General features: G+C 41.2%; 3 protein-coding genes across 4 annotated transcripts in view; 2 read left to right on the forward strand and 1 right to left on the reverse strand.

Moving 5' to 3' along the window:
* Positions 1 to 1,713: 1,713 nt before the first annotated feature.
* NMRK2 (nicotinamide riboside kinase 2) lies at positions 1,714 to 20,297 on the forward strand. Its single transcript, XM_083720798.1, has 8 exons — positions 1,714 to 1,897; positions 10,221 to 10,311; positions 14,817 to 14,865; positions 15,093 to 15,264; positions 16,139 to 16,210; positions 17,433 to 17,539; positions 19,761 to 19,846; positions 19,952 to 20,297. The coding sequence occupies exons 1-7, from the start codon at positions 1,872 to 1,874 to the stop codon at positions 19,844 to 19,846; spliced, it is 603 nt and encodes a 200-aa protein (XP_083576924.1). The 5' UTR covers positions 1,714 to 1,871; the 3' UTR covers positions 19,952 to 20,297.
* Positions 8,462 to 27,135, reverse strand: part of STAP2 (signal transducing adaptor family member 2) — a 78,708-nt gene continuing 60,034 nt past the window's right edge. For both annotated transcript variants that reach the window (XR_014559726.1, XR_014559727.1), the window contains exon 14: positions 8,462 to 8,737. The gene's annotated coding sequence lies outside the window, so the exon portion shown is untranslated. The remainder of the gene's footprint in view (positions 8,738 to 27,135) is intronic.
* FSD1 (fibronectin type III and SPRY domain containing 1) overlaps positions 21,554 to 27,135 on the forward strand; it is a 34,445-nt gene continuing 28,863 nt past the window's right edge. The window contains exon 1 of the mRNA XM_083720532.1: positions 21,554 to 22,323. The gene's annotated coding sequence lies outside the window, so the exon portion shown is untranslated. The remainder of the gene's footprint in view (positions 22,324 to 27,135) is intronic.

Genomic DNA, 27,135 nt, shown 5'->3' on the forward strand with positions numbered 1-27,135 from the left:
TTATCCAATCTTAACTCTCATCCAAACCTATATATCAATACTTATTCTTGAGACGTTTCTCTAAGGTCGAAAAAGATTCCCTTCCACGAATTTCCCAACTCTCATAATAAACAAAAAAGCAAATTATATTGTATACCCTTTGAGTTCCCAATTTCCATTCCACCCATACCCCCTTCCCAGTTTCGTTCCCCAACATAAGTCCATCAATTTCAAAAAGCCATTAGCCTGTTTTAAGAATGTCTATATCTGCTTTGAGTATATATATATATATATATATATATATATATATATATATATATATCGTTATTGATGTGTTTGCTGCTCCAGGAGGAAGGGCAGGATATAGACTGAAGATACATACAGTAGTACCTTGGTTTAAGAACAGCTTAGTTTATGAACAACTTGGATGAAGAATGCTGCGAATCCAGAAGTAGGTGTTTTGGTTTGTGAACTTTGTATTGGAAGCAGAACATATTCCACTTCCTGCCGAGTGTAAATTGAGTCCCCCGCTGCTATGGGAAAGCATGCCTTGGTTTAAGAACGCTTTGGTTTAAGATAAGAACAGAATTCCGGAACGGATTAAGTTTGTAAACCAAGGTACCACTGTATAAATAAACCAAGTTAACGGACTATGCTGAAATGGCGAAATTAACTGGAAAGCTTAGAAATCAAGACGACAAGAAATTTTAAAAAGAATGGGAAATGTTGATTATGTATTTGCAAAAGTATTGTAAACAGGTTAATACACTGGCAGGATTTTTAAAAATCACTTGCAATTTTAGAAATACTGTAGTAAAGGAAATCTGAGGCAAAAAATAATAATTTGGAGTAGAAATGATAAGCAGTTAAAAAGAAAATTTAAGGAACCAGGGGTGAGGTGAGGAGGGAAGGTCACAGGGTTCAGAGAATCCCATTCTATAGATTTGACACTGATTTTGTGTACAACTTTCTTTGTTTGTGGTTGGTATTGTATTTGTTGTTGAGTGTTTTTTGTTGTTGAAAACCTAATAAAAATATTATTAAAAAGAAGATTTAAATAAATAAGCCCTATGATTAAAGGCTTACATGGATTAGATAATTAATTAAATAATAAGCAAGCCTCTTCCGAGTATTTAGGAGGAGTAATAATAATAATTTATATCCCACCCATCTGGCTGGGTTTCCCCTAGCCACTCTGGGCGGCTTACAACATATAAAACGCAACAAATCGTCAAACATTAAAGAAACAATATATCCCATACAAGCAACATATAAACCAATAAATCAGTGAAAAGCAGTAACAGCAACAATAAACAGTTTGTAGTTATAACCCAAATCAAAGTAACCGCCAACCCCAACTGAACATTTAACCGACAAAAAATGAAACAAGAGGAACCAAAATTAGGGAGGAAAAACACTGCTGTACTTCTAGGGAATTCTGCCATAGAATCCTAAAAGGATAAAAGAAATAGGTGACATTTCTGTGTCCCCGTTACTAATTTTAGGCAAAGGAAAGGCAGCCACCAGAAGCTATTTATAACAAAGCAAGTCAGAAGTGAGCGAGGAGATGTGAAAAGTGCCCAACAGGTGCAAGGCGAGTGCGCATGACTTCTGCGCATTGGCTGAACTGTGCGCCCCTTGTGCTCTGGAGAGATATTTGTGCTTTTCCACCAGCCGCATGGGCTGGGGAGGGGAAGGGGGGGAGGAAAGGAAAGGGGAGAGGCCATTGCTGCAGTGCTGTATAAATTACAGGCACACACGCCTTTTTTTCCTGAATGAAATAGCTGAGCAGAGCAGAGCACAGGATTTAAGGCAGGAGGCCTCCAGTGCTTTTCCTCCGTTCGTTTTCTACATTCCCGCCTCAAGAAGAAGGAGAAAAAAACAGGAAGAAGATGAAGTACATCATAGGAATTGGAGGGTAGGTTGTTGGTGCATCCCTCGTTGCGTTTTGTACTTTTGCATGCTCCGGGATTCGAAATGCGCCAATGTGCCTTACGCCTTGGACAAAAGCCAAGTTTGCAAACAGAAGTTAGGCTCAAGAAGACCATGGAAACCTCCAGGCTCTGTAATAATAATAATAATAATTTTTAAAAATGTAGTTTGGACAGATGTAGTGATGTTTTCAAAAGTATTACCCGTTCTTTCTCAGTGTTTATGTATGAAATAATGAGATGAGGAGTCAACTAACCATGGCCTAAAAATGGGATTTGGAAGCCTAAAAGAGGGAATCTTGAATAGCCAATTAAAAGGCATCACTTTAACTTTTATTCTACTATTTCATAAAACCCCAAAGCATCACTTTTAATAATGGGAGATGTAATAATGTAATGGGGTGGGGAGAAGGCGCCTGGTGTAACCTGCAGGAAAAGAAAACTATTGAAAGAATTCCTGTTGCAATGCGCGGAATGAAATTGCGGGGAGACATCTGTCTATGTCCTTCCCTAAATTTGCTTTCACGTGAGTATTTTGGATAGATCTGGAGCCTGGCCGAGACACTGAGATATTAATTCCCCACCACCACCACCTCCATTAATAGGCAACAATCCAGGCAGTGCCTGCAACCCTAATACTTTCGTTAACAGCATTTAGAAAACCTTGCAGAGCAGGAATAGTAATGATATAGGCTGCCCTATTTTGTTTTTGTTTTTTTTAAATAATATTTACTAACATTTTAAAAACTGCAAAAGAAAAACAAAGAATTAAACAGAGCAAAACAATACAAAAACAAAAACACCACACAACACCAACCCCCAAACATTAAATTAACAAAACCAAACAAACACAATTTAAAAAAGCATCTGATAAGTTCAGTATCTTAACTTTCATTTACTTGTTTCAACGACCTCCTCCCTTTTTGTATTCCACTTTAATTAACTGTTTCAGCAATTCCTTTCCATCTTCCTCTGTTTTCTGTCCTGTAATTTATCTTAACATATTCTAACCTTATTTTCCCCCTTTAATATATAATGGTCTTAACATATTTTAACTTATGCTGCCCTATTTTGTATGCCAATAACCTTATTACGGCGCATGATTGAGAAGTACCGCTTTGTATTAATTGGGGTGCTTTCGGCCAACACGAGCTTTGAGATTGTTAAAGCCTATGGGATGTAGGAGGCTCCGCTTTCAAATCCCCTCCACTCTGGCAAACCTTAAGAATCCCAGAATTGCAGATTTGGAAGGGACCCCGAGGGTCATCCAGTCCATTGCTGCCAACGTTTCCCTTTTTTAAGGGCAATTCCCTTATTCCGAATAGGATTCCTCGCAAGAAAAGGGAAACGTTGACAGCTATGTACAATGCAGGAATCTCAACTCGCAGCCCTGGCAATTCCCTTATTCCGAATAGGATTCCTCGCAAGAAAAGGGAAACGTTGACAGCTATGTACAATGCAGGAATCTCAACTCGCAGCCCTGGCAATTCCCTTATTCCGAATAGGATTCCTCGCAAGAAAAGGGAAACGTTGACAGCTATGTACAATGCAGGAATCTCAACTCGCAGCCCTGGCAATTCCCTTATTCCGAATAGGATTCCTCGCAAGAAAAGGGAAACGTTGACAGCTATGTACAATGCAGGAATCTCAACCCGCAGCCCTGGCAGGATAAAAACAGTGGGGGTGGGAGATGAGATATAAAATATCATGATTATTATTTTAAGGGATTTACACAAGGTGCTTCCAGGAAGTGTTTTCATCCGGAGGCGTGTTGCGACTGCTGCTTGCTTTCCTAATTTACCAGATTCCCCCCAGAAAGGATAGAATCTGGACTGAATTAGGGATGCAGCCTGGCATTTTGAAGGTGCACCAATTCCACAATAAATGTCAAAATGTGGATTATTGGGGGGGGGGGAATGTACTTTTTTAAAAAAGCACAGCCATTTCCTCCTGTTTCAAAGCCAAGCCAAAAATGCTTTCAGAGCCTGCAAGACCCCCTTTGCCCAACCATAGGTTGAGCTTCCTTAAACTCATTATTTACTGTGCAATGCCTATTAGATGCTAATAATAATAACAATAATAATAATAATAATAATAATATACCGCCCTATACCCGGAGGTCTCAGGGCAATTCACTGAAAAGATCAACATAAAAACCACAATATATAAATAATAATAATAATAATAATAATAATAATAAATAATAATAATATACCGCCCTATACCCGGAGGTCTCAGGGCAATTCACGGAAAAGATCAACATAAAAACCACAATATATATAATTAATAATAATAATAATAATAATAATAATAATATACCGCCCTATACCCAGAGGTCTCAGGGCAATTCACGGAAAAGATCAACATAAAAACCACAATATATATATAAATAATAATAATAATAATAATAATAATAATAATAATAATAATATAATACTGCCCTATACCCAGAGGTCTAAGGGCAATTCACGGAAAAGATCAACATAAAAACCACAATATATATAATTAATAATAATAATAATAATAATAATAATAATAATAATAATAATAATATACCGCCCTATACCCAGAGGTCTCAGGGCAATTCACGGAAAAGATCAACATAAAAACCACAATATATATATAATTAATAATAATAATAATAATAATAATAATATACTGCCCTATACCCAGAGGTCTCAGGGCAATTCACGGAAAAGATCAACATAAAAACCACAATATATATATAATTAATAATAATAATAATAATAATAATAATAATAATAATAATATAATACTGCCCTATACCCAGAGGTCTAAGGGCAATTCACGGAAAAGATCAACATAAAAACCACAATATATATATAATTAATAATAATAATAATAATAATAATAATATTAATAATAATAATAATATACTGCCCTATACCCAGAGGTCTCAGGGCAATTCACGGAAAAGATCAACATAAAAACCACAATATATATTAATAATAATAATAATAATAATAATAATAATAATAATAATAATAATAATATAATACAGCCCTATACCCAGAGGTCTAAGGGCAATTCACGGAAAAGATCAACATAAAAACCACAATATATATAATTAATAGTAATAATAATAATAATAATAATAATAATAATAATAATAATAATAATATACCACCCTATACCCAGAGGTCTCAGGGCAATTCACGGAAAAGATCAACATAAAAACCACAATATATATAAATAATAATAATAATAATAATAATAATAATAATAATAATATACTGCCCTATACCCAGAGGTCTAAGGGCGGTTCACAGAAAAGATCAACCTAAAAACCACAATATAAATAATCAAAATAAAAACAGCAACCCAATAACATGCTATATCTTTTATAGCATGGTATTACTTCAATTTGAGTTCACCGGGAGCTTCCTTTTAATTCACAGCATTCATTTTAGGAGGGCGGGTGGGCAAAAAATAAAATAAAGTGCAGCCATGAGTCGCTTGCCTCCAGGATCTTACAAAAGGGTTGTTGTTTTTTAGTGAGGGTAGCAAACCCGCCACCAGATCTTAAGTTATTATAATTTATTATAATAATAAATTCTTGTTACGGGAGCCGGCTAGGATGGGAACCGTCTTGAGGGGAGGGGGAGCCAAAAAAAAGCAGAATATCTAGTTACTAGCGGCTTACTCCGGAGTAAATGGAGAGGGAGCTGTAGCTTCTTGCAGTTATAAAGGCAAAAAGCAGAGAGGTCTCTGCCCCAAGCAGTTTACAATCAGGAATACTGAGAGTTCATAACGCCAGGAAAAATTGGCAGAAACCCAAAATTGCTTTTGCCCCCTCCAGCCCTCTAGGATATTTTCTTCTTTTTTTTTTTGAATAATATTTATTAAGTTTTAACAAAAGAAAAAGAGTTACAAAACAATAGACAGTGAACAAAAAACACACATAGAAAAATACAAAAATACAAAAAACAGATTTTCACATAAAAGAAATAAAAAATAAAAATCCCTCTTTCTGGTATCTTGCCATTCATTTACTTATTTTCATGACTTCCTCACACCTTCCTTTTTTGTACTCCATTTAAAAATTTGTTCAGCAAATTCATAGCATCTTAGTTTAACCTTAATTATTTCTCCTTACATATTCTAACTTTAAAATTTCATCTAATATTAATCCATTCTTGCCTATTTTTATTTTATCTTATTGCTAGAACCACTTTGTTTCATTCCAACATCATTAACATTCATAAATTTTACAACATTTCTGTAAATAAATTTTACAGAATTTAGGATATTTTCTTTCTGATCTCTCACTTTAGGTTTCTCATTCAGTTTCCTCATTAGACTCAGGTTGTTTGTTTGAAAAAAATCTAATTTCAATTAGATTTTTATCATAATCATTGGTGCATTTTAAACACGAGTATACTGTTTTAATTCTATCTGTGCATAGTTTGATTTTGATTCCTACCCTCTCCTTTTTTTCCTTTACTTCTCCTCCTGCAACGAGGCTACATTTTAATATTTTAATGTTTCAGTATTTTAATGTTGTATTTTAATTTTGTTTTTAAGTTGTAATCATTCAACTTGTTTTTATTATTGCTTGTAAGCCGCCTTGGCTGGGGAGGGTGGGGTATAAATAAAAATTATTATTATAGTTGTTATTTTTTATGACTGGCTTTTTTCCCACGTTTTCAGACGCTTCTCGTTTTTGCCTTAAAAAAATAAATAAATCTGTAAGCCGCCTTTGAGTCCCATCAGGGAAAAGGCAAGATAGAAATAACATTATTAGTATGTTCCATAAATGTCCAGTGGACATCCTTGATGGGAGAAAAATCTTTTTCTACCTCATTTTTTTTAAATGTAATTTTCTCCCACTAAGTAGACCCACTAATCCTGTTTATATCCTTTAATTTCAACGTGTATACAGGACTCCCAGAATAAATATGACAGGGTATAAGCGAATATACAGAGGCATAGCTGTCAACTTTTTCCCTTTTCTTGAGAGGAATCCTATTCGGAATAAGGAAATTTCCCTTAAAAAGGGGGGAAAAGTTGACAGCTATGTACTGAGGCAACTGATAGGTGGTTGTTTTTTTAATAATAAAAATACATATTTCTTTTCTTCTGTTTTATTTACTAAGCCGTATTAATCTATACAGTATTTAGTAAACAATGAAAAAGAAAATAAATGAGGGGGGGGGGAGAGCTATAAATCATTCCGCTCTCTCTGAAGCAAATAGATAGATATCTCTGCTTCTTCCCGCCTTCTCCCGCCAAGCCACCCGCCATATTAATTAACCGACCAGGCGGGGAAGCTTTTATAACCTCGGCCCCCACCCCGCCCCGCCCCGCCCCGCGCGCGCGCGAATCCAATCGCCCGGAACCGAAGTCCGTTAATACTGGCGGGAGCCGCGCCAGCCAATAGGAGGACGAGCTTCGAACACGCCATTTCTTGAGGCTCCGCCCCCCTTTTACCATGTTTGGGAAAGACTGCAAGAAACAGGCGGGAAAAATAATGATAATAATAATGTATTGATTTACATGGGAGTAAACCCCGCTCAGTGCAATGGGGCTTACTCCTGAGTAAATGCCTTTAAAAAAAAAGAAAAGAATTTATCTGATCCTTTCCCCCCTTTTTTTGCACTTTATTTATTACTAATGTTGCAATACATATATGAAATCTTTACATATTGATACATATGCATTATATTCCTAAATTCACATTTTCACATTTCATTATGTACCAACATTTATCCATTTCTTATTTCCTTGCCCTGTGTCTTCCCTTCCTTGTTATTATTTTGTAACATTATGATTGAGATTGTAATTTTGTATCTTAATAATTAAACATTCAATCTTATATATCTGCTTAGCTTATTTGCGAAATCAGTCTATACATATCAATAAATTCTTGTTGTAGCATCTTTTGGTCATGTATGCTTCTACACATTTCCATTCCTGTTTGAGATTTTGATTAGATTGCATTCTAATTGTTGCCGTCATTTTTGCTAATTCAATGATTTCCAAAATATATATATATATTGCCAATCTTTCAGTGTTGGTACTTCTTCTGTATGTATTGTTTTACATGGGAGTAAACCCCGCTCAGTACAGTGGGGCTTACTCCTTAGTAAATATCTTAAAAAAAAAATAAAAAATTTCTCTCTTCCATTGAGAGTTTAGTTTGGGTAAAAATAGTACTTTTTAAACTTTTTTTTATTACAAAGTAAGTACATCAGTACCAAACCATACATAAAGAATAATAATGTAAAGGGGGGGAGGGATAAAGAAGAAAAAGAAGGAAAATTGCAAAGAAAAGTGGGCAGTAAAAGAATAAAGAAAAGTATAAAATTTCAATACAATAAACACTTATTTTACAAAATAATAGCAATATTAGACTTCCATCACTCTCTCAACACTTCCTTTCACATTTCACATTTTATCTGTATTTCAGTATTATTTTCATCTTAATAGATAGATATGTATATATCTATGTTTCCCCTTTTCCATTCACGAGGTCATTCTAGACGCATCCAAATTTTTACATTAGAACCTTGTCTTCCTTTTTTAAAAAAACATAATTTTTATTAACACATTATCATATCACATTATTTCAAATCACATTAATTCCAAATTATACAGCCAAATTTTTCAATTTTGTTGGGGGTACCCATACATCAAGCTCCTGACGAGAATCCAAACATCACTTCTATTACTGCTTTAATTAAACAGTTCTATCCAGTTCTATCCAGATAGTCTCTTTTTTACTTTCTTCGTCTTCTTGTTGTCATATATTCCTTTCTTTGCAATCTCTGATAATCTTCGCAGGCAGGTTAAGAACAAAACCTTGTCTTTCTATTTTTTTAATATATATTTTTTATTAAATTTTTCCATAAAATCTCCAATCATACAGATTTTCACATCACATATTTTAGCTTATTGGACCTCCCTCAACTCCTCTGACAATCATCTGTAGTTAAATTTCTATCTTCGCATTCCTTAATTTTAGTATCGCCTTTAAATACAATTTTTCTATCCTCATTTGCATTCTTGCAATATTCCTTATTTTTTCACGAAGCTTCTTTAAAACACACTAGCGTTGTGTATTCCTCACATACAGTTTTCAAATATTCTCTAAATTTTCCCCAGTCCTCTAAAAACTTATGATCTCTTTTGATCACAAAACCTTGTCTTTCTAAATGGAATGGAAGCGTTTAGGTTTAATGTTGTTTTTTCAAACAAACACATATTTGATGCGATTTCGGCACGTATTTCATTCTGATTTCGGCTAATAATCATAGCAGGAAGTCTGAGGTCGTCTTATACACGGAACGTTGCAAATAATTATTTCTTAATTTGGGACTCAAAAAATAGGGGTTCGTCTTATGCATGGGGGCGTCTTATACACAGAAAAATACGATATATGCACATCTACATTGTGCATTTCATAGAATCATAGAATCCTAGAGTTGGAAGAGACCACAAGGGCCATCGAGTCCAACCCCCTGCCAAGCAGGAAACACCATCAGAGCACTCCTGACATATGGTTGTCAAGCCTCTGCTTAAAGACCTCCAAAGAAGGAGACTCCACCACACTCCTTGGCAGCAAATTCCACTGTCAAACAGCTCTTACTGTCACGAAGTTCTTCCTAATGTTTAGGTGGAATCTTCTTTCTTGTAGTTTGGATCCATTGCTCCGTGTCCGCTTCTCTGGAGCAGCAGAAAACAACCTTTCTCCCTCCTCTATGTGACATCCTTTTATATATTTGAACATGGCTATCATATCACCCCTTCACCTCCTCTTCTCCAGGCTAAACATGCCCAGCTCCCTTAGCCGTTCCTCATAAGGCATCGTTTCCAGGCCTTGGACCATTTTGGTTGCCCTCCTCTGGACACGTTCCAGTTTGTCAGTGTCCTTCTTGAACTTTGGTGCCCAGAACTGGACACAGTACTCCAGGTGAGGTCTGACCAGGGCAGAATACAGTGGCACTATTACTTCCCTTGATCTAGATGCTATACTCCTATTGATGCAGCCCAGAATTGCATTGGCTTTTTTAGCTGCCGTGTCACACCGTTGGCTCATGCCAAGTTTGCGGTCAACCAAGACTCCTAGATCCTTTTCACATGTACTGCTCTCAAGCCAGGTGTCACCCATCTTGTATTTGTGCCTCTCAATTTTTTTGCCCAAGTGCAATACTTTAAAGTGCACAAAGAAAACTGGGGACTATGCTCAAAGGTCAAAGTCTTCCTATGCGCGTTGAATTTGCATCCTTGCTCTGTTAACCATTTTCACATTGTCCCACCCCAATTCTGCTTCATGTTTTCTTAATCTAGGGTGACCAATGGTGGCAAAACCACTTTGACCAAAAGACTTACCCAAGCGCTCCCAAACTGTTGCGTTGTCCACCAAGATGACTTCTTCAAGGTAAGCATCACCCCCCCTTTGGTTTAATGTTGCTTTTTCAAACAAACAAAGGCATATTTGATGTGATTTAATGCATAGTCCAACAACTAAAACTGGTAAGCATTGCTCTGTCGCTACAAAAAAAACCCAATTTGTCCGGGGAGGGCATTAAAACCTTTAAAAGCATAGATGCTCATTATTTTTGGTCCGGTCCACAACTTTAGGGCTCGTATATACTGTATTTTTCCCGTGCATTATTCCCCCCCAAAGTTCAAAACTGGGGGTCGTCTTATACACGGAATGTTGCAATTAATTATTTCTTAATTTGGGGCTCAAAAAATACGCACGGGAAAATACGATATATGCACATTCACACCGTGGATTTAAAGTGCATGGCTCTCCCCCACAAAGAAAACTGGGAACTAACTTGTGATCGGCAAGGATAACAGGGAGAAGGAAACTACAATTCCCACGATTCCTTGCAGGGGAACCATACCCTTAACTGTATGGTATGGAGGTGACTGCCTGCAGTGCAGTTCTTAACTGTGTCTACTCAGAAGCAAGTGCTTCTGAATCCAAGGGGGCTTCCTTCTCAAATAGGTCAGGATCATAGCCATTTGTACTGTTTTTACTCCAGGTTAGATCAGTGTTTCCCAACCTTGTGCCTCCAGATGTTTTTGGCCTACAACTCCCATCATCCCTGACCACTGGTCTTGCTAGCTAGGGATGATGGGAGTTGTAGGCCAAAAACATCTGGAGGCACAAGGTTGGGAAACACTGGGTTAGATAACCTGGGATAGCAATTGCACCCTTGTTTTTGGGATAACCGCAGACGCAGGTTAAAACCCCCCCACTTCTCCCATACCCATTGAAACTACAGTCGCACCTTGGAAGCTGAGCGGAATCCGTTCCGGAAGTCCGTTCGACTTCCGAAATGTTCGGAAACCGAACCGCGGCTTCTGATTGGCTGCAGGAAGCTCCTGCAGGTTCGGGTTCCGAAAGAACATTCACAAACTGGAACAATCGCTTCCTGGTTTGCGGCATTCGGGAACCAAAACGTCCAAGTTCCAGGGTGTTCGGGATCCAAGCTACGACTGTATTCCATTCATTCTGATCTTTCTATTGTGAATATAATGTAGTGGTTCAAATGTGTTACCTGGCAATGGGCTGGTCCGTGCAATGTGCTACCAACAGTGGTTGTCCAATTTTCTAACTGTCAAGGACGTTTGCATGCATGCCATATATTGAAAGCACATAAGATGTGTCCCCCAACCCCAAATAATCCTGGTCACTGAAGATTGTTGAGAGTGCTGGGAACTGAAAGGTAGAAATGTACCGTATTTTTCGCTCTATAAGATGCATCAGACCATAAGACGCACCTAGTTTTGGGATGAGGAAAACAAGAAAAAAAATATTCTGAATCCCACCAGCCAGAACAGCAAGAGGGATTGCTGCGCAGTGAAAGCAGCAATCCCTCTTGCTGTTCTGGCTTCTGGGATAGCTGCGCAGCCTGCATTCGCTCCATAAGACGAACACACATTTCACCTTACTTTTTAGGAGGGAAAAAGTGAGTCTTATAGAGCAAAAAATGCGGCAAATCTGCAAGGAGTAAACCACAGTTCCCACGATTCTTGTATAGCGTGAAGGTGTCTTTCTAGAAACTCCTCGTGTCGCAAAGTTGTGTTCTTGGGGGCATGGATTCGCACTCGGGTCACGTGGGGCCAGACAGGCAGATTGGGGTTCCCCGCCATCCTGTGTGAATTGGGGTGGGGTGTGAACCATAGAATGCACCCAGCTTTTCCATATGATTGATAGCGATGAGCCAGGGCTGGGTAGGGATGGGTTCAGGGAAAATACCAGCCACAGAATCGCAGAATTGTAGGGTCAACTATAAGGGTCACCTTGTATGCAGGAATAACCGATCTTCTTGCTGAGGGGACCACACCCCCCACCCCAGGTTTGCCCAAATGCCAAAACCAATATTGCACATTTTAATAAGTAGCTACCTAGCTACCTGCCAGCCACACACACACACACACACACAATTTTCAATGCAAAATTATAACAAAAATTACAAACATTGAATCCAAAATAATACTATACAAACAAGAAAGAAAAACAGAACGCAAAAAAGAAAAAAGAAAAGAATAAGCACACATCTACAATTAAAACCATATCTTCGGTCTAATCTAGTCATTACATACATATACATATATTGACTTCCTTCACTTGTTCTAAGACCTCAAAATTTTTACTCTTACTAAATTTTTGTGTCTAATGTAGATTACGTCTAACTTTATACTTTTTTACACCATTTTTCTTTTTCTTTAACCCTGCAAAGCATAATTCATTACTTACCGATATGCTTACTCCAGAACAGTGTTTTTTTCATATACTCTTTAGCACATCCCCATTCATTTAATAATTTCTGGTCCAATTGTCCCCTTACGAATGCTGTGAGTCTTGCCAGATTTATATATTCACAAAATTTAATTTGCCATTCTTTCATTGATGGATTTTTTCTCCCTTTCCAATTTTTTGCTATAAGCATCCTGGCAGCTGTTGTTTCATAAAGGAATACTTTCCTCTGATTGTCAGGAATATCGTTTGTGATTATAACTTAAAGGACTGCCTCCGTTTTTTTACCTGCCAGCTATCTAAACCAAGTACCCTCTGGGTATCTACACATGTATACGGACAAACAGGCATATGCTTTGATTTAAAAAACAGCAGAACTGATTTTCTGTTGCAGCTGTTCTCTTGTATATTGTGCAAGATTTCATCTTGCGTCACAAAATATTTGATTCTGAAGAGCAGGCCAGCATTGGAACTTTAAGTGACCCCAGAGGACAGTTCTCCCCTCCGCAGAAAATTAGTTTAACACCCCACCCCAAATTACCCATTGTAGCTAATTAAAAGAAATATACTTTGGGGGGGGGGTCCCCCCTTCCACCACCAGAGAAATGCACTTTATGCCGTCTGTAGCCTTATTTTTTTTTCCCTTTTGGGAAAGCCATAACTCATTGGTAGAGCAAAAGGTCCCAGATTTGATTTGTGGCATATCCCTGCCTGAAATCCTGGAGACTGCACTGAGCTAGGAACACGGATATATGTTCTTGTGTATGCCTACTCTAAGCAAGTTACATTAAGCCCAAATCATTTGTGTTGTTAAGTTGTGGGTCAACATATCAGACGACACAGCGATTCTTCAAACAGCTCTTGTTTATTCACAGGCCAGGACAGAACTGAACTGAAGGGTTCAGTCAGCCTGCTTATATAGAGCTCCAGTACAACGTAACTGTAACAATTTTCTAAAGCTATCCGATCACTGAACGTCACTTTCGATCCCTTATTTGCATAACTGTCTACAGTATCTCCCTGCTGGCCCAGGATGAGAATTTCAGTACATAACGTGTGTTGTCATTTCCTTTAACCAAAATTATTACTGCTCCTTAGAAATGCCCTTCCAGCATTGCTTTAATTTTGTAGAACTTGAATTGCAGTTACACACACACACACACACACACACACACACACACACTACTCAGCTGTTAAAAAATACAATTTTCACCTGTGTACTTCTTTGGCGGTGTTGTTTTATTTCAAAAAAAGCAGCTTAACCTGGCAAAATTAATTTGCTACAGAGTTTAGAAAGTCTCCCCCCATCTTTTCCACTCCATTTCCTTTCTACACAGCATGCACCACATGATTATTTATTCCCAAGTTCCCCCCCAGAATCCCAGTTCAGATATGTGAGAACAAGCCGTTTCATATCTGTGCCGGGTCTGGAGATCACATGTGTGTACCTTACCTGGTGCATATAGGACACTGACACATGCTTGTGTGCATAGGTCACTGCACATGTCTGTGTGGCTGGTGTAATACGGCAGGAGTGGAGAACATTTGACCTCCTTAGATGTTCTTAGGCAGGCACCCCCAACCTGCGGCCCTCCAGATGTTTTGGGACTACAACTCCCATGATCCCAGCTAACAGGACCAGTGGTCAGGGATGATGGGAATTGTAGTCCCAAACATCTGGAGGGCCGAAGGTTTGGGGTGCCTGCTCTTAGGCTACAACCCCCACCAGCCTTGACTCTTGGCCATGCTGTCTGTGGTTGGTTGGAGATGCTAAACATCTGGCGGGCCCAAGGTTCTCCACCCCTGAATCAGCACAAAATGGGGCACTGCCCCTCCAACCATAATCAGCCCTTTATCTATCGGCTTTCTTACTTATCTGCTATTCAGCGGGTGACCCCAGGTGTCCTCATGTAGGCGAGGCAAATGGAGAAAAAAATAGCAAAAAATGGAGAGCAGCTAGCTTGGGACTAGGGTGGATTAGCGGGGGTGGGGGTTGTCTTGGTATTGTCGTTTGTTCTGCAGCGCAGCTGTTTTTGCTAAGTCAGCACCTTTGCCTCCGTTTGTGTGTATGTGTGTATTTTGCAGTAGTGTCCAGGTTGTGATCGGATCGTAGATAAAACTGATCACCCTGCCTTTGCAGCAATGTTTTATTGGTCACTATATTTCAGCCACAAGATCAAATACAAGTCGGGGAAGACGGATTTAAACAATGGGATGGTAAGAGCGGTGTTCGCTATAGGATGCAGTAATGTATATTTTCCTAAGTATATATATTTTATTTTTATCACTATAATATTATTAAATAAAGACTTAACAGTAAAATCTGCACCATTCTATAAATACACCTTTAATTTACACACTTTCACACTCTTGAGTTTTTCGTCTTTATTTCTTTACTGACTTTTCTGCGCGTCTGTGTGCATATATATATATTTCCCACCTAGTTTTGGCTTCCTTGGATATGGATGCGATGGTGAACACTGTTCAGGCATGGATTGAGAATCCCGTGAAGTTTGCCCGATCCCATGGAGTGAGTGTTTCCTGTGAATCAAAGCAGCCCAGTTCTGATGATACCCATATACTGATTGTTGAAGGTTTCCTTCTTTACAACTACAGGTAAGATATATTTCCTTTTTTTGTAGTAAAAAAAAGGTAAAGGACCCCTGACAGTTAAGTCCAGTCGCAAACGACTCTGGGGTTGTGGCGCTCATCTCACTTTACTGGCCGAGGGAGCCAGCGTTTGTCCGCAGACAGTTTTTCCGGGTCATGTGGCCAGCATGACTAAGCTGCTTCTGGCGAAACCAAAGCAGCGCACAGAAACGCCGTTTACCTTCCCACTGGAGTGGTACCTATTTATCTACTTGCACTTTGACGTGCTGTTGAACTGCTAGCTTGGCAGGAGCAGGGACTGAGCAACAGGAGCTCACCCCGTCGCGGGGATTCGAACCGCCGACCTTCCGATCGGCAAGCCCTAGGCTCAGTGGTTTAGACCACAGCGCCACCCGCGTCCACTTTAAAGTATGCAGTTTGTTGCTGCCTGTCCTATTGACCCCTGGTGCTGGGCTTTGAATAAGAACATCATCTGCAAACATATCACCTGCTCTCTGTGTAACACTTGATTGTCTCTGCCAGTCAATAATAATAATAATAATAATAATAATTTATTATTTATTATTTATACCCTGCCCATCTGGCTGGGTTTCCCCAGCCACTCTGGGTCCCTGTTGCAAGAGACCCTAGAAATTGTTGGTGGTGATTATGATGATTTTATTATTTATTAAATTTCAGCACCACCATCCGAAGATCGCAGGGTGGTTTACAATATGAAAACGCAAAAATACACAACATAATAACAAACGAAAACAACAACCCCTGCCCTACCCACAATATTATTATTCACCACAAACAACAGTATGACTTTATGCAACCATGTGGTTTAGGAAAGATCATTTCTCAAGTAATTTCAAACCTTAATTTTTCTCACCTGCAGGCCACTGATTGACTTGTTCGACAAACGCTATTATCTAGCAGTCCCATACAGTGAATGCAAGTGGAGGAGGAGGTAAGAACAGCCCTCAACTTTAATATTGTGACGCTGAAATTTCATGTCGTAGTCACCTCATTCCTATGACATGATTGCAAGTTGCAGAACTTGAAACCTGAGCTCCACGTCAGGCTAAAAGATTCCTGCACTGCAGAGGATTGGACGAGATAACCCTCGTGGTCCCTTCCATCTCTGATTCTATGATTTAAAAGTCACACTTCTCTGAATTTTGCAGTTCAGTTCTCCAGATTTTTGTACTGTATACAAAAATGCATGTGGAAGGGCAACTGATACACACACAAAAACCCACATTACATTAAGGGAAATCATCTTGCAAAATTGTATAGGTTAGACGTAAAGGTAAAGGGACCCCTGACCATTAGGTCCAGTCACGGACGACTCTGGGGTTGCGCGCTCATCTCCCTTTACTGGCCAAGGGAGCCGGCGTACAGCTTCCGAGTCATGTGGCCAGCATGACTAAGCTGCTTCTGGCGAACCAGAGCAGCACACGGAAACGCCGTTTACCTTCCCGCTGGAGTGGTACCTATTTATCTACTTGCACTTTGATGTGCTTTCGAACTGCTAAGTTGGCAGGAGCTGGGACCGGGTAACGGGAGCTCACCCCGTCGCGGGGATTCGAACCACCGACCTTCTGATTGGCAAGCCCTAGGCTCTGTGGTTTAACCGACAGCGCCACCCGCGTCCCTAAGGTTAGACATAACTGCATAAAAAAATACGTATATTAGAAGAAATCAACACAAAAATGCTGGCGAATTTTCATGAGGGCTTTTAAAAAATAAAATCTAAACTGATGTGATGAGGAGAACTGAAGACTGGGGGGAAATGAGAAATTGAGATAAACCATCTAACCCTAGTAGTTGCTGAATGGGACAGAAGTGCTTACCGACACTGTTGTACACACCAGATGTGGGAATTCAGTTGTTTAGTCCATTAGTCGTGTCCGACTCTTTGAGGCCCCAGTTGTGGGCCGGTCCATCGTCCCACAAACCCTGTGGGGGGCCAGACTATATATTTTGGGGGGAATGAACAAATCCCTATGCCCCACTAATAATCCAGAGATGCATTTTAAATAAAATGACACATTCTATTCATGTAAAAACACGCTGATTCCCAGACCGTTTGTGGGCCGGATTGAGAAGGTGATTGGGCTGGATCTGGCCCATGGGCCTTAGGTTGCCTGCCCCTGGTATAGATTAACAAATTCCTTTTCTGTTTGCAGTACACGTAAATACACAGTACCAGACCCCCCTGGTCTCTTCGATGGCCACGTATGGCCCATGTATCTTAAGCACAGGAAGGAAATGGAGGCTAATGAAGTGGATGTTGGTAAGAGACAACTTGCAATAACTTTACTCTGACTTAGAAAGAACTCTTGGAATGTCATGCAAGTGTTTGCGTGTGATAATTAAAAAAAAATATGTGCTTAGAGCAGGGCTTTCCAATCCTCTCACATTGGTGGCACTATTTTTAAGACATGCATTTTTCACGACAAAGTACCGTATTTTTGCTCTATAAGACTCACTTTTTCCCTCCTAAAAAGTAAGGGGAAATGTGCGTGCGTCTTATGGAACGAATTCAAGCTGCGCAGCTATCCCAGAAGCCAGAACAGCAAGAGGGGCTGCTGCTTTCGCTGTGCAGCAATCCCTCTTGCTGATCTGGCTTCTGAGATGCAGAATATTTTTTCCTTTGTTTTCCTCCTCCAAAAACTAGGTGCGTCTTGTTGTCTGGTGCGTCTTATAGAGCGAAAAACATGGTGATTCAGTTTTACTAGCAAACCAGAGGTCAAACTAACCCCGTTCCAGCCCTGGGAGGAGCACAGGGGGCGTTCGCGTGACATACCTACACGCTGCGGCCAACGCACTAAATATGCTGCGGTGCACAGTTTGGGTGGGGAATCATTGGCCCTCCCATTGTTCCTAAACATCCCGTCAACCCCAGAAATGGTCAAAGGTCAAGTCTTAATGGGAGTTGTAGTCCAACATGGGGCTTATCCACACCTCCACTTTCCCCTGGGAAAACCCGTGCTTTAGTGCTGAATTGGAACAAAAGGCAGTCGGTTTTCCCATGGATTGCTTTTTGTTCCAATTTAGCATGGAAGAGAGTGCTTTCTGGGGGGGGGGGGAGCAAAACCGCTCAGATCCATGCCTAGAAAATGCAGTGTAAGTGGAGAACTACCCGGAGCCATGTTTTCTAGTCAGAACTGTGTACAGCCCATCCGGAGGGCTAGAGGTTTCCCACTCCTGAGCTAGGTGATGAAATTATTTCTTTTAGTTTTGCTCAATCGTCTCTTCAGTTTATATCCTGCCCTTCTTCCCAAAGGCATTTTGAGCGCACCAGTAAAATGTTAAAAAATAGTTAAACAGTCAAATTCTCTCAGCCAGTAATTTCAGGGTTGCTTATTTTATATGCTTGCTAATATAATAATAATAAATAATAATAATTTATTATTTATACCCCGCCCATCTGGCTGGGTTTCCCCAGCCACTCTGGGCGGCTTCCAACAGAACACTAAAATACAATAACCTATTAAATATTAAAAGCTTCCCTGAACAGGGCTGCCTTCAGATGTCATCTAAAAGTTTGGTAGCTATTTTTCTCTTTGACATCTGGTGGGAGGGCATTCCACAGGGCAGGTGCCACCACCGAGAAGGCCCTCTGCCTGGTTCCCTGTAACTTGGCTTCTTGTAGCGAGGGAACCGCCAGAAGGCCCTCGGCTTTAATTAATTTATTTTTTAAGTTTGGTTATAGATAATAAAATCACCTCTGTCTCCTTTGTCACCTTGTGAGGGTGAACCAACCAGATTGTACTTTGAATAAGTAAATATCTTTTCCCACAATACTGCACTGTTGAGCCGTCCTTTTATAAGCACTTGAGCCGGCTCCAGATCTGCAGGGATCCTTCTCCCTCATTGAGTCTACGTCCTCACTCAAATTACCGCCTACTTGCTGCCAAAAATCCACTGAGCCAGCAGGGCAGTTGTGTGTTCAGCTCCTCTTTATTTTGGCAAGAGCAAGAATAAGCAAGTAAGCCTCACTGGATTCAATGGATCATACTCACTTGCGTGGCAAGATTGCAGTGTTATACATTTTGCGAGCCTGACTCTAGTGGGTTAGATCTCTTAAGGTAAAGGTAAAGGGACCCCTGACCATTAGGTCCAGTCGCGGCCGACTCTGGGGTTGCGGCGCTCATCTCGCTTTGTTGGCCGAGGGAGCCTGCATACAGCTTCCGGGTCATGTGGCCAGCAGAACTAAGCCACTTCTGGCGAACCAGAGCAGCGCATGGAAACGCTGTTTACCTTCCCGCCAGAGTGGTACCTATTTATCTACTTGTACTTTGACGTGCTTTCGAACTGCTAGGTTGGCAGGAGCAGGGACCGAGCAGCGGGAGCTCACCCCATCACGGGGGTTCGAACCGCCGACCTTCTGATCGGCAAGCCCTAGGCTCTGTGGCTTAACCCACAGCGCCACCCGCGTCCATGCAAAACTGCCGTGTTGATTTATTTACTGGCATCCCTGCATGTAAACAACTGCCTGTTCTTCTTTTCAGTTTATCTGGATGGGCTGAAGTCCAGAGATGATCTTTACATGGAAGTCTTTAAAGAAATACAGAACAAGATTTTGAATCACTCATAGGTGAATATACTCCTGGATGAAAGGGGAGGAGGTTATTTTCTACCTTGCTCTTTATATCTTCCTCATAATACTTTGGGTATTAATTGCCTTATGTTTGCTTTTCAGGATCTGTGGGAAGCTGAAAGATCTATGTACAAATCTGATGTAAATACTATTTTGGATATTTACTGCGAACATGCCTTCCTTGGCACTGCCCTTTGGAAAATAACTTTATGTATATAATTGAAAAAATAAGGTAGTTCATTTACAACTCAACCACGGGCAGTTGTTGTTTTTTATGTACTTATTTTATATTCCATTGGCTTGTATGTTTTAAAAACGCATTTTTATAATGGAAGTCTGTAAAATACCACTGGTTTCACGTCTGTAGCTTTGTGTCAGTAATAAGCTTCTGTTTAACTGCTTGTGCAAGAACACACGGCATACTCAATAAAGAAACATTTGAACGTTTGGTCTCTCGTTTTGCTATACGGAACGTCATCAGGGCAGGACAAAAATTCAGAGAAGGCTACCAGATCTCTGGGAACGACAATTGTCTAAAATCTTAGAGAGCCACTTTTTCTTTGTTATGGATGGAAAATTGAATAAAAATTATTTTGGAAAAAAAAAAATCTTAGAGAGCCACAGTGTAGACAAACCTGAGCAAAACAACCCACCTTTGTTCCTTTTAAAAAAAATATTATTCGGTTTTACAAATAATATATAGAATTATTACAATACAATACAAAATACAAACCCATATTTAGAGATTTTTCCAAATCTCTGGACTTCTCACCTTCCCTTCCATGGCTTCTATTGCCATCCTTTTCAACAGCATATTATTTCATAATCCATGTTTTATGTCTCTCCATTTTGTCCATAATATTTGCTACATTACAAGTGTTATTGCCATCCTGCTAGTGTTTTCATCGACTTACAGTGGTCCCTTGGATAAGTTATACAATTTTTTCCCATTCTTCATTGAAGCTTTGGTCTTCTTGGTTTCCTGAGCTTTCCGTTTCGGCATAGTCCAACAGCTTAATTTGTCATTTCTCTCTGGTAGGGACTTTATCTTATTTCCATCTCTGGGCTAGCAGCATCCGCAATCCACCTTCGTTCCTATTTGCATCAGTATTCAGAACTAGGAGGACTGGAACCTTATTTTAAGGGTGAGTTCAGTAGCACCTGCTTTGGCTGCAAAAAGACCTGGGTTCCAGTTAAAGGATGAAGTACCAGGTGATGGGGAATGCCTTCTCTCCCTGAGACCCTGGTGGCGCTGTGGGTTAAACCACAGAGCCTAGGACTTGCTGATTAGAAGGTCGGCAGTTCGAATCCCCGCGACGGGGTGAGCTCCCATTGCTCGGTCCCTGCTCCTGCCAACCCAGCAGTTCGAAAGCACGTCAAAGTGCAAGTAGATAAATAGGTACCGCTCCGGCGGGAAGGTAAACGCGTTTCCGTGTGCTGCTCTGGTTCGCCAGAAGTAGCTTAGTCCTGCTGGCCATATGACCCGGAAGCTGTACGCCGGCTCCCTCAGCCAATAAAGCGAGATGAGCGCCGCAACCCCAGAGTCGGTCACGACTGGACCTAATGGTCAGGGGTCCCTTTACATTTTGTATAGTTTTATTATGTTTTTATATATGTTGGAAGCCGCCGAGAGTGGTTGGGGCAACCCAGTCAGATGGGGAGGGTATAAATAAAAATATATATATTATTATGGAGTAGGACGTTCCTATTTTCAGAAATATTGGAGTGTATGCTCTCCTGATTGATGGTACACACTGGTGCTGGGGGGTTTTCCCCCTTGGTGGAATGAGTAGCAAATAGCAAGACAATCGCGTGTTCTTAAGGAAGTAGCACGGGGGGCTGAGTCACAGCACTCAGCAGGGAATGAGCGCCAGGGAATCTGATACACCTCCCCCCACCCCGTGGTACTGACTGACCTTTTATATGCTCACACATTTGGAAGAGGGCTTGGAAATGTCGCGGAAAATCTCAGCCATGTGCTAAAGGGAAGTTGTCAGCTGCCAGGGGGGTCAGAAGGACTTGGGAGCAGATGTCCGGGGGGGGGGGACTCAGCAGGAGGAGCAGGTGAGGTGTCCCATCTGTCCCCCCACTCAAGGAAGAAAACCCCAAATGCAGCAGGACCGGTTTGCCCACATTCTGAAATAAAGCAAGCGATACGAATTGCCATCTATAGGACACCCCCTTAGGGCCATTATGCACGATTCTAAAATTACCCAACTGAACCACTGCTTTGGTTCATCGTCGGGTATCAAGGGAACACAATATGAGACTTTCCTTCCATGGGCATAGCCAGGATTTATGTTTATGGGGTGGGGGGCGAGACACCCACCTGTTTTCATCCTCCGTATGGGCTCCACCTAGCAGATCCGGAATGAAATGTCTCCACGCCGCTTGTTTCGAGTTATAGTGGTACCTTCGTTCCTGGACAGCTGCGTTGAGGAACAGATCGGTTCCCGAACGCCGCAAACCCAGAAGTAAGCGTTCCAGTTTGCAAACGTTTTTCGGAAGCCGAACATCCATTTTGACTGTTGGCTATTGTTTACAACTGAATTGTTGTATTGTTTTTAACACTCGATTGGGAGCTGCCCAGAGTGGCTGGGGAAACTCAGCCAGATTTTCTTCTTCTTCTCTTCTTCTTCTTCTTCTTCTTCTTCTTCTTCTTCTTCTTCTTCCAGGACCAACCAGCCAATCGGAAGCCACGTCTTGGTTTGCTGAACCCATGGCTGAAAACTATGGCCAGAAAAGCCACCTCGATTGGACTGACATCATCCCTCTTATATCATCTCGGTTACGACACTGCCCTTGAATCCCGGAGGCAAAGGTTTTGGGACATCTCACATAGCGACCTGCGATCCGGATCTTATGTAATTTGTAGCCCGGTCGCAGCTGGAACCCAATACGGGTACGACTTTCAGATATCCTCACACCTTAGGAATTTGTCTGTACCTATTGGTGTTTATTTACTTAAGCCGGACTAAGTCTAATTCCCTCAGAAGTTCTAAATGGCAGACTGAGGGGTGTCCCGTATCGGAATAGGTTTTGTTTATGTTCCCAGGACGTTGATTGCATGAAGCATATCCTACTGCATTGTGGGATCAAACCCTGAAGCCTTCCTTTTAGGAATTCTAGGAGCCAAAATCCCAAGGGAGCAGAAAAGACTATTTATGTATGTGACCACGACTGCACAGATGTGATTGGTCCAGCAATGGAAAGAAGCTAAAGTTTCCACCAGAGAAGAATGGCAGATGAAGTTGATGGACTACATGGCTAAAATGACTGGAAGAGTCAGAAATCAGGAAGACCAAAATTATAGTAAGGAATGGGGAAAATTTATAAGACAGTTCAAAATCATTAGCAGGATTGGAATAGCACTTGTAGTTTAAGGTTGATTCTGGACATAAAGGAAAGGGTAAAGGGTTTGGATGATCATAAAAGATACGAGAGGAAAGGATTAATAATAGGACCCACAAAGGGGAGGAGGAAAGTCCAGGAGATTCCTTGGAATCTTGTTTTTTTTATTATTTATGTTTGATATATCTGTAAAAAAATTCAGTTGAAAAATTGCATAAATAAATTTAAAAACAAAAAGAGCGATGGGAACTTCTGCCCATTTGGCCCCACCACGAAACCCACCCAGGTGCAGGACTCGTGGTTACACCCCAGCACGGATCAATGGTCCACAGGAACATTTTCCTTTAAAAAAAAAATTATTAAGAGTTTCAACATACCAAATTATCAAAACATATCATCTTTTCATTCCCCCCATTTCCCCCCTCCCCTCCAAATAACCCTCCCTCCCTCCCCCCTAGACTTCCCTCAGTTCCTCTCTCTGACTTTTCAACACATGTTTTTCTCTGCATGTTATAAAAATGTAAAAATCTCTAAATCCTCCATCTAATATATTAACAAATAATTTTGTGTCTGTCAGGGAACTGCCATCGGAGCCAGAGGCGGAGGGAAGGCTCCAGAGGGATGCCGGAGAGGGTCCCAGTAGGGAGAGAGGCAGCCCATCTGCTGGGGAAGGAAATCAGCGTAACACCAGGGGTGAAGGGGGGCAGATGGGGGAATCGGCGAGGTGGCTCCATGACTCCTTGCCGGAGACCAGCGGGGAGAGCACAGGTCCTCCGCTGCCCACACCCTCCCTGAGCTGAAGGCTTCCACGCAGGGAGAGTAGGCGGAGACTAGGCGTCAAAGAGCTTCTTTGCTGGAAGAAGTTCAAGAAACGCCCACTGACGGATTCTGCCAGCGATTGAGACAGCCACGGATGAGAGGCTGTCCAGACAGAAAGGGTTCACCCAGGTAACCTAGCCAGGAGTGGCGACAACTTACGCACGAGCAACCCCTAGAACCATTACAGTGTCAGTTTATGCAAAACCTGCCAAGAAGTCCAATTCGCTTTGTTGTTTCTTTAAATAGTCTGTAAATAGTTGCCATTCTTCTTTGAAGTCACAGTTGTCCTTATCACACAGTTTGTACGTCAATTTTGCCAGTTCCGCATAGTCCATCAGTTTCCCTTGCCCACTGTTCTTTTGTCCGGGTTTCTTCATTCTTCCATCCTTGTGCTACTAAGACCCTTGCCGCCACTGTCACGTACATAAATATATTCTTCATTTTCCTTGGCAGGTCTTTTCCTACAATCCCTAACAGAAATGCTTCTGGGTTTTTTTACAAATGTTAGTTTGAACATTTTCTTCAACTCATGATATATCATTTCCCAAAACTTTTTAATTTCTCTACAATCCCACCACATATGATAAAAAGTCCCTTCTTCTTCCTTGCATTTCCAGCATATATTTGAGCCAGTCTTATACATTCTTCCTATCTGTACTGGTGTTATATACCATCTATACATCATTTTCATGTAGTACGGGAATATTTTCCAGGGTTCTCGTAACGTGATCTTGAGACGACGTGAAACCGTGTTGTGTAAAGGAGATGTGAGCAGGTGGGAAGAGCGGTGGGCGGCCTCCTCGCTTCAAGGGATTAGTCTTCTCTCGCCGGAGAGGGGGGTGAGAAGAGGTTATGCGAGGTCTCCAGGCCTCTGGAACAGCCCCACTGCAAATTCTGCAAAGGGCGGATAGGGGGAGGGTTTGAACCAACCCTTCGCCTTCAGCAGTTTGGCTAGGAGGAATCCCTGAGCCGCTGCCAACTCCCCGGGCATTTAACCAAAGTTGGGAAAGGAGATCGGCGAGACAAGCTTCCTGCTATTAATAGAGGCCGAATTTCTCTCTCCCTATAATGTGCAGCCTTGCAGAAGTGGAATGAAAGATGCTCAACAGAGGGCAAGCGGCAGGGGGGTGCGTACTCAGAGATATTAGGAATATTAAAAAGCCAAGAGAACCAGTTTCTCTCTCCTTCTCCCCCCTCTCCAAAACACACCAAATACTTGTGTTTTTTTAAATTCTTTGAATAACGACCAAACAGCGTACAATCAAACTACATGAAATAAAAGTTTAAAAAAATTAAAAATTGTCCAGTAGCACCTTATAGACCAACTCAGTTTGTTCTGGTACAAGCTTTTGTGTGCATGCACACTTTTTCAGATGCTTGTTGTTGTTTAGTCGTGTCCGACTCTTCGTGACCCCCTGGACCATAGTACGCCAGGCACTCCTGTCTTCCACTGCCTCCCGCAGTTGGGTCAAACTCATGCTGGTAGCTTCGAAAACACTGTCCCACCATCTCGTCCTCTGTCGACTTTGGCCACCTCATGAGAAGAGAAGACTCCCTGGAAAAGACCCTGATGTTGGGAATGATGGAGGGCCCAAGGAGAAGGGGGCAACAGAGGACAAGATGGTGGGACAGTGTTCTCGAAGCTACCAGTGTGAGTTTGACCAAACTGCGGGAGCCAGTGGAAGACAGGAGTGCCCGGCATGCTCTGGTCCAGGGGTCACGAAGAGGCGGACACGACTAAACGACTAAACAACAACCACTGTATTTGACTGGAGGGGGGGCTGGAATGGATATATACCCAATGCCTGAGCTCAAAATCCACCTATGTCTATAATCAATAAAATGGTGGCCATTTCTAATCCAGACCATTGTCTGCTTGAGTTTATTAATCACATGCCCAGGATTTGTGTGTGTGTGTGTGTGTGTGTGTGGCACTGCAATAAAACAATAAAACAATTGCAATGAAACAAACAAGCAAACTTTGTTGTGAGTTCCCCCACCTTTTTTTTCCAAAAGAAAAGCACCGCAGGTGCAAATAATTGCAATATTCTTGCAAGTCATTGCAAAACCGCACACAGAGAGAGAGCAGATTGAGTGCTGTTTTTTTAAAAAAAACAAATTACACGGGCGCAGGTTGCATATAGCCAAGTTTTCTTTTCCTTCCCTTTTCCTCCCAATCCTAATTCCAGTTCTCCAACATTTCCCACATCAGATCGCAGTTTTTTTTAAAAAAAAAGTCATGAAAATTCATTAGCGGTTTAGTTGGAATGTCTCCTGATACATAGCGTATTTTTCCGTGTATAACACACCCTCGTGTATAACACAACCCCTATTTTGGGGGACTCAGATTTTTAAAAAGGGGGGGGGAGATGGCCCAGAGTTATTGAGCCAGCCCCCACTCTGAACTACCATGTATAAGACGAGCCCAAATTTTAAACATCCTTTTTAAAGGAAAAAAAAAAGCTTGTCTTATACACTGAAAACTACGGTACGCTTCAGTGTATTTTTGTCTAACATATCTATTTCTGCAAAGCGGTTTCCTCTAATGTTTGTACAGTGGTACCTCGGGTTACATACGCTTCAGGTTACATACACTTCAGGTTACAGACTCCGCTAACCCAGAAATAGTGCTACAGGTTAAGAACTTTGCTTCAGGATAAGAACAGAAATCAGGCTCCGGCAGTGCGGCAGCAGCAGGAGGCCCCATTAGCTAAAGTGGTGCTTCAGGTTAAGAACAATTTCAGGTTAAGAACAGACCTCCGGAATGAATTAAGTACTTAAACCGAGGTACCACTGTATGCTATTGGCACACTTCACCCTAGTATCACGATAGCAATTTTTTTCCCTGGGGAACGCCACTGCAAAATTCAGTTACATGTGAGTTTCTGAGGCTGGCTGTGCTTCGGTTCTCATATTGTTTCGGAAAATGTGAATTAGGTAGGTTTGCCTTCAAGTGCAAATTTAGACTTCGTTTCTCCTCCCCATCTGCAGCTGTCAGTCAATGTGGAGAGTCACATGCAATATGATATCACTCCAGGGGATTACTGAACATCAAAGGGCATCAGCGGAGACCTTACGAGGACTGAGCGGATGTTAAAATGCTTTAATTAAAATAA

This window comes from Podarcis gaigeae, assembly GCF_964106915.1.
Source record: "Podarcis gaigeae genome assembly, chromosome: 18".
Classification (NCBI taxonomy): domain Eukaryota; kingdom Metazoa; phylum Chordata; class Lepidosauria; order Squamata; family Lacertidae; genus Podarcis; species Podarcis gaigeae.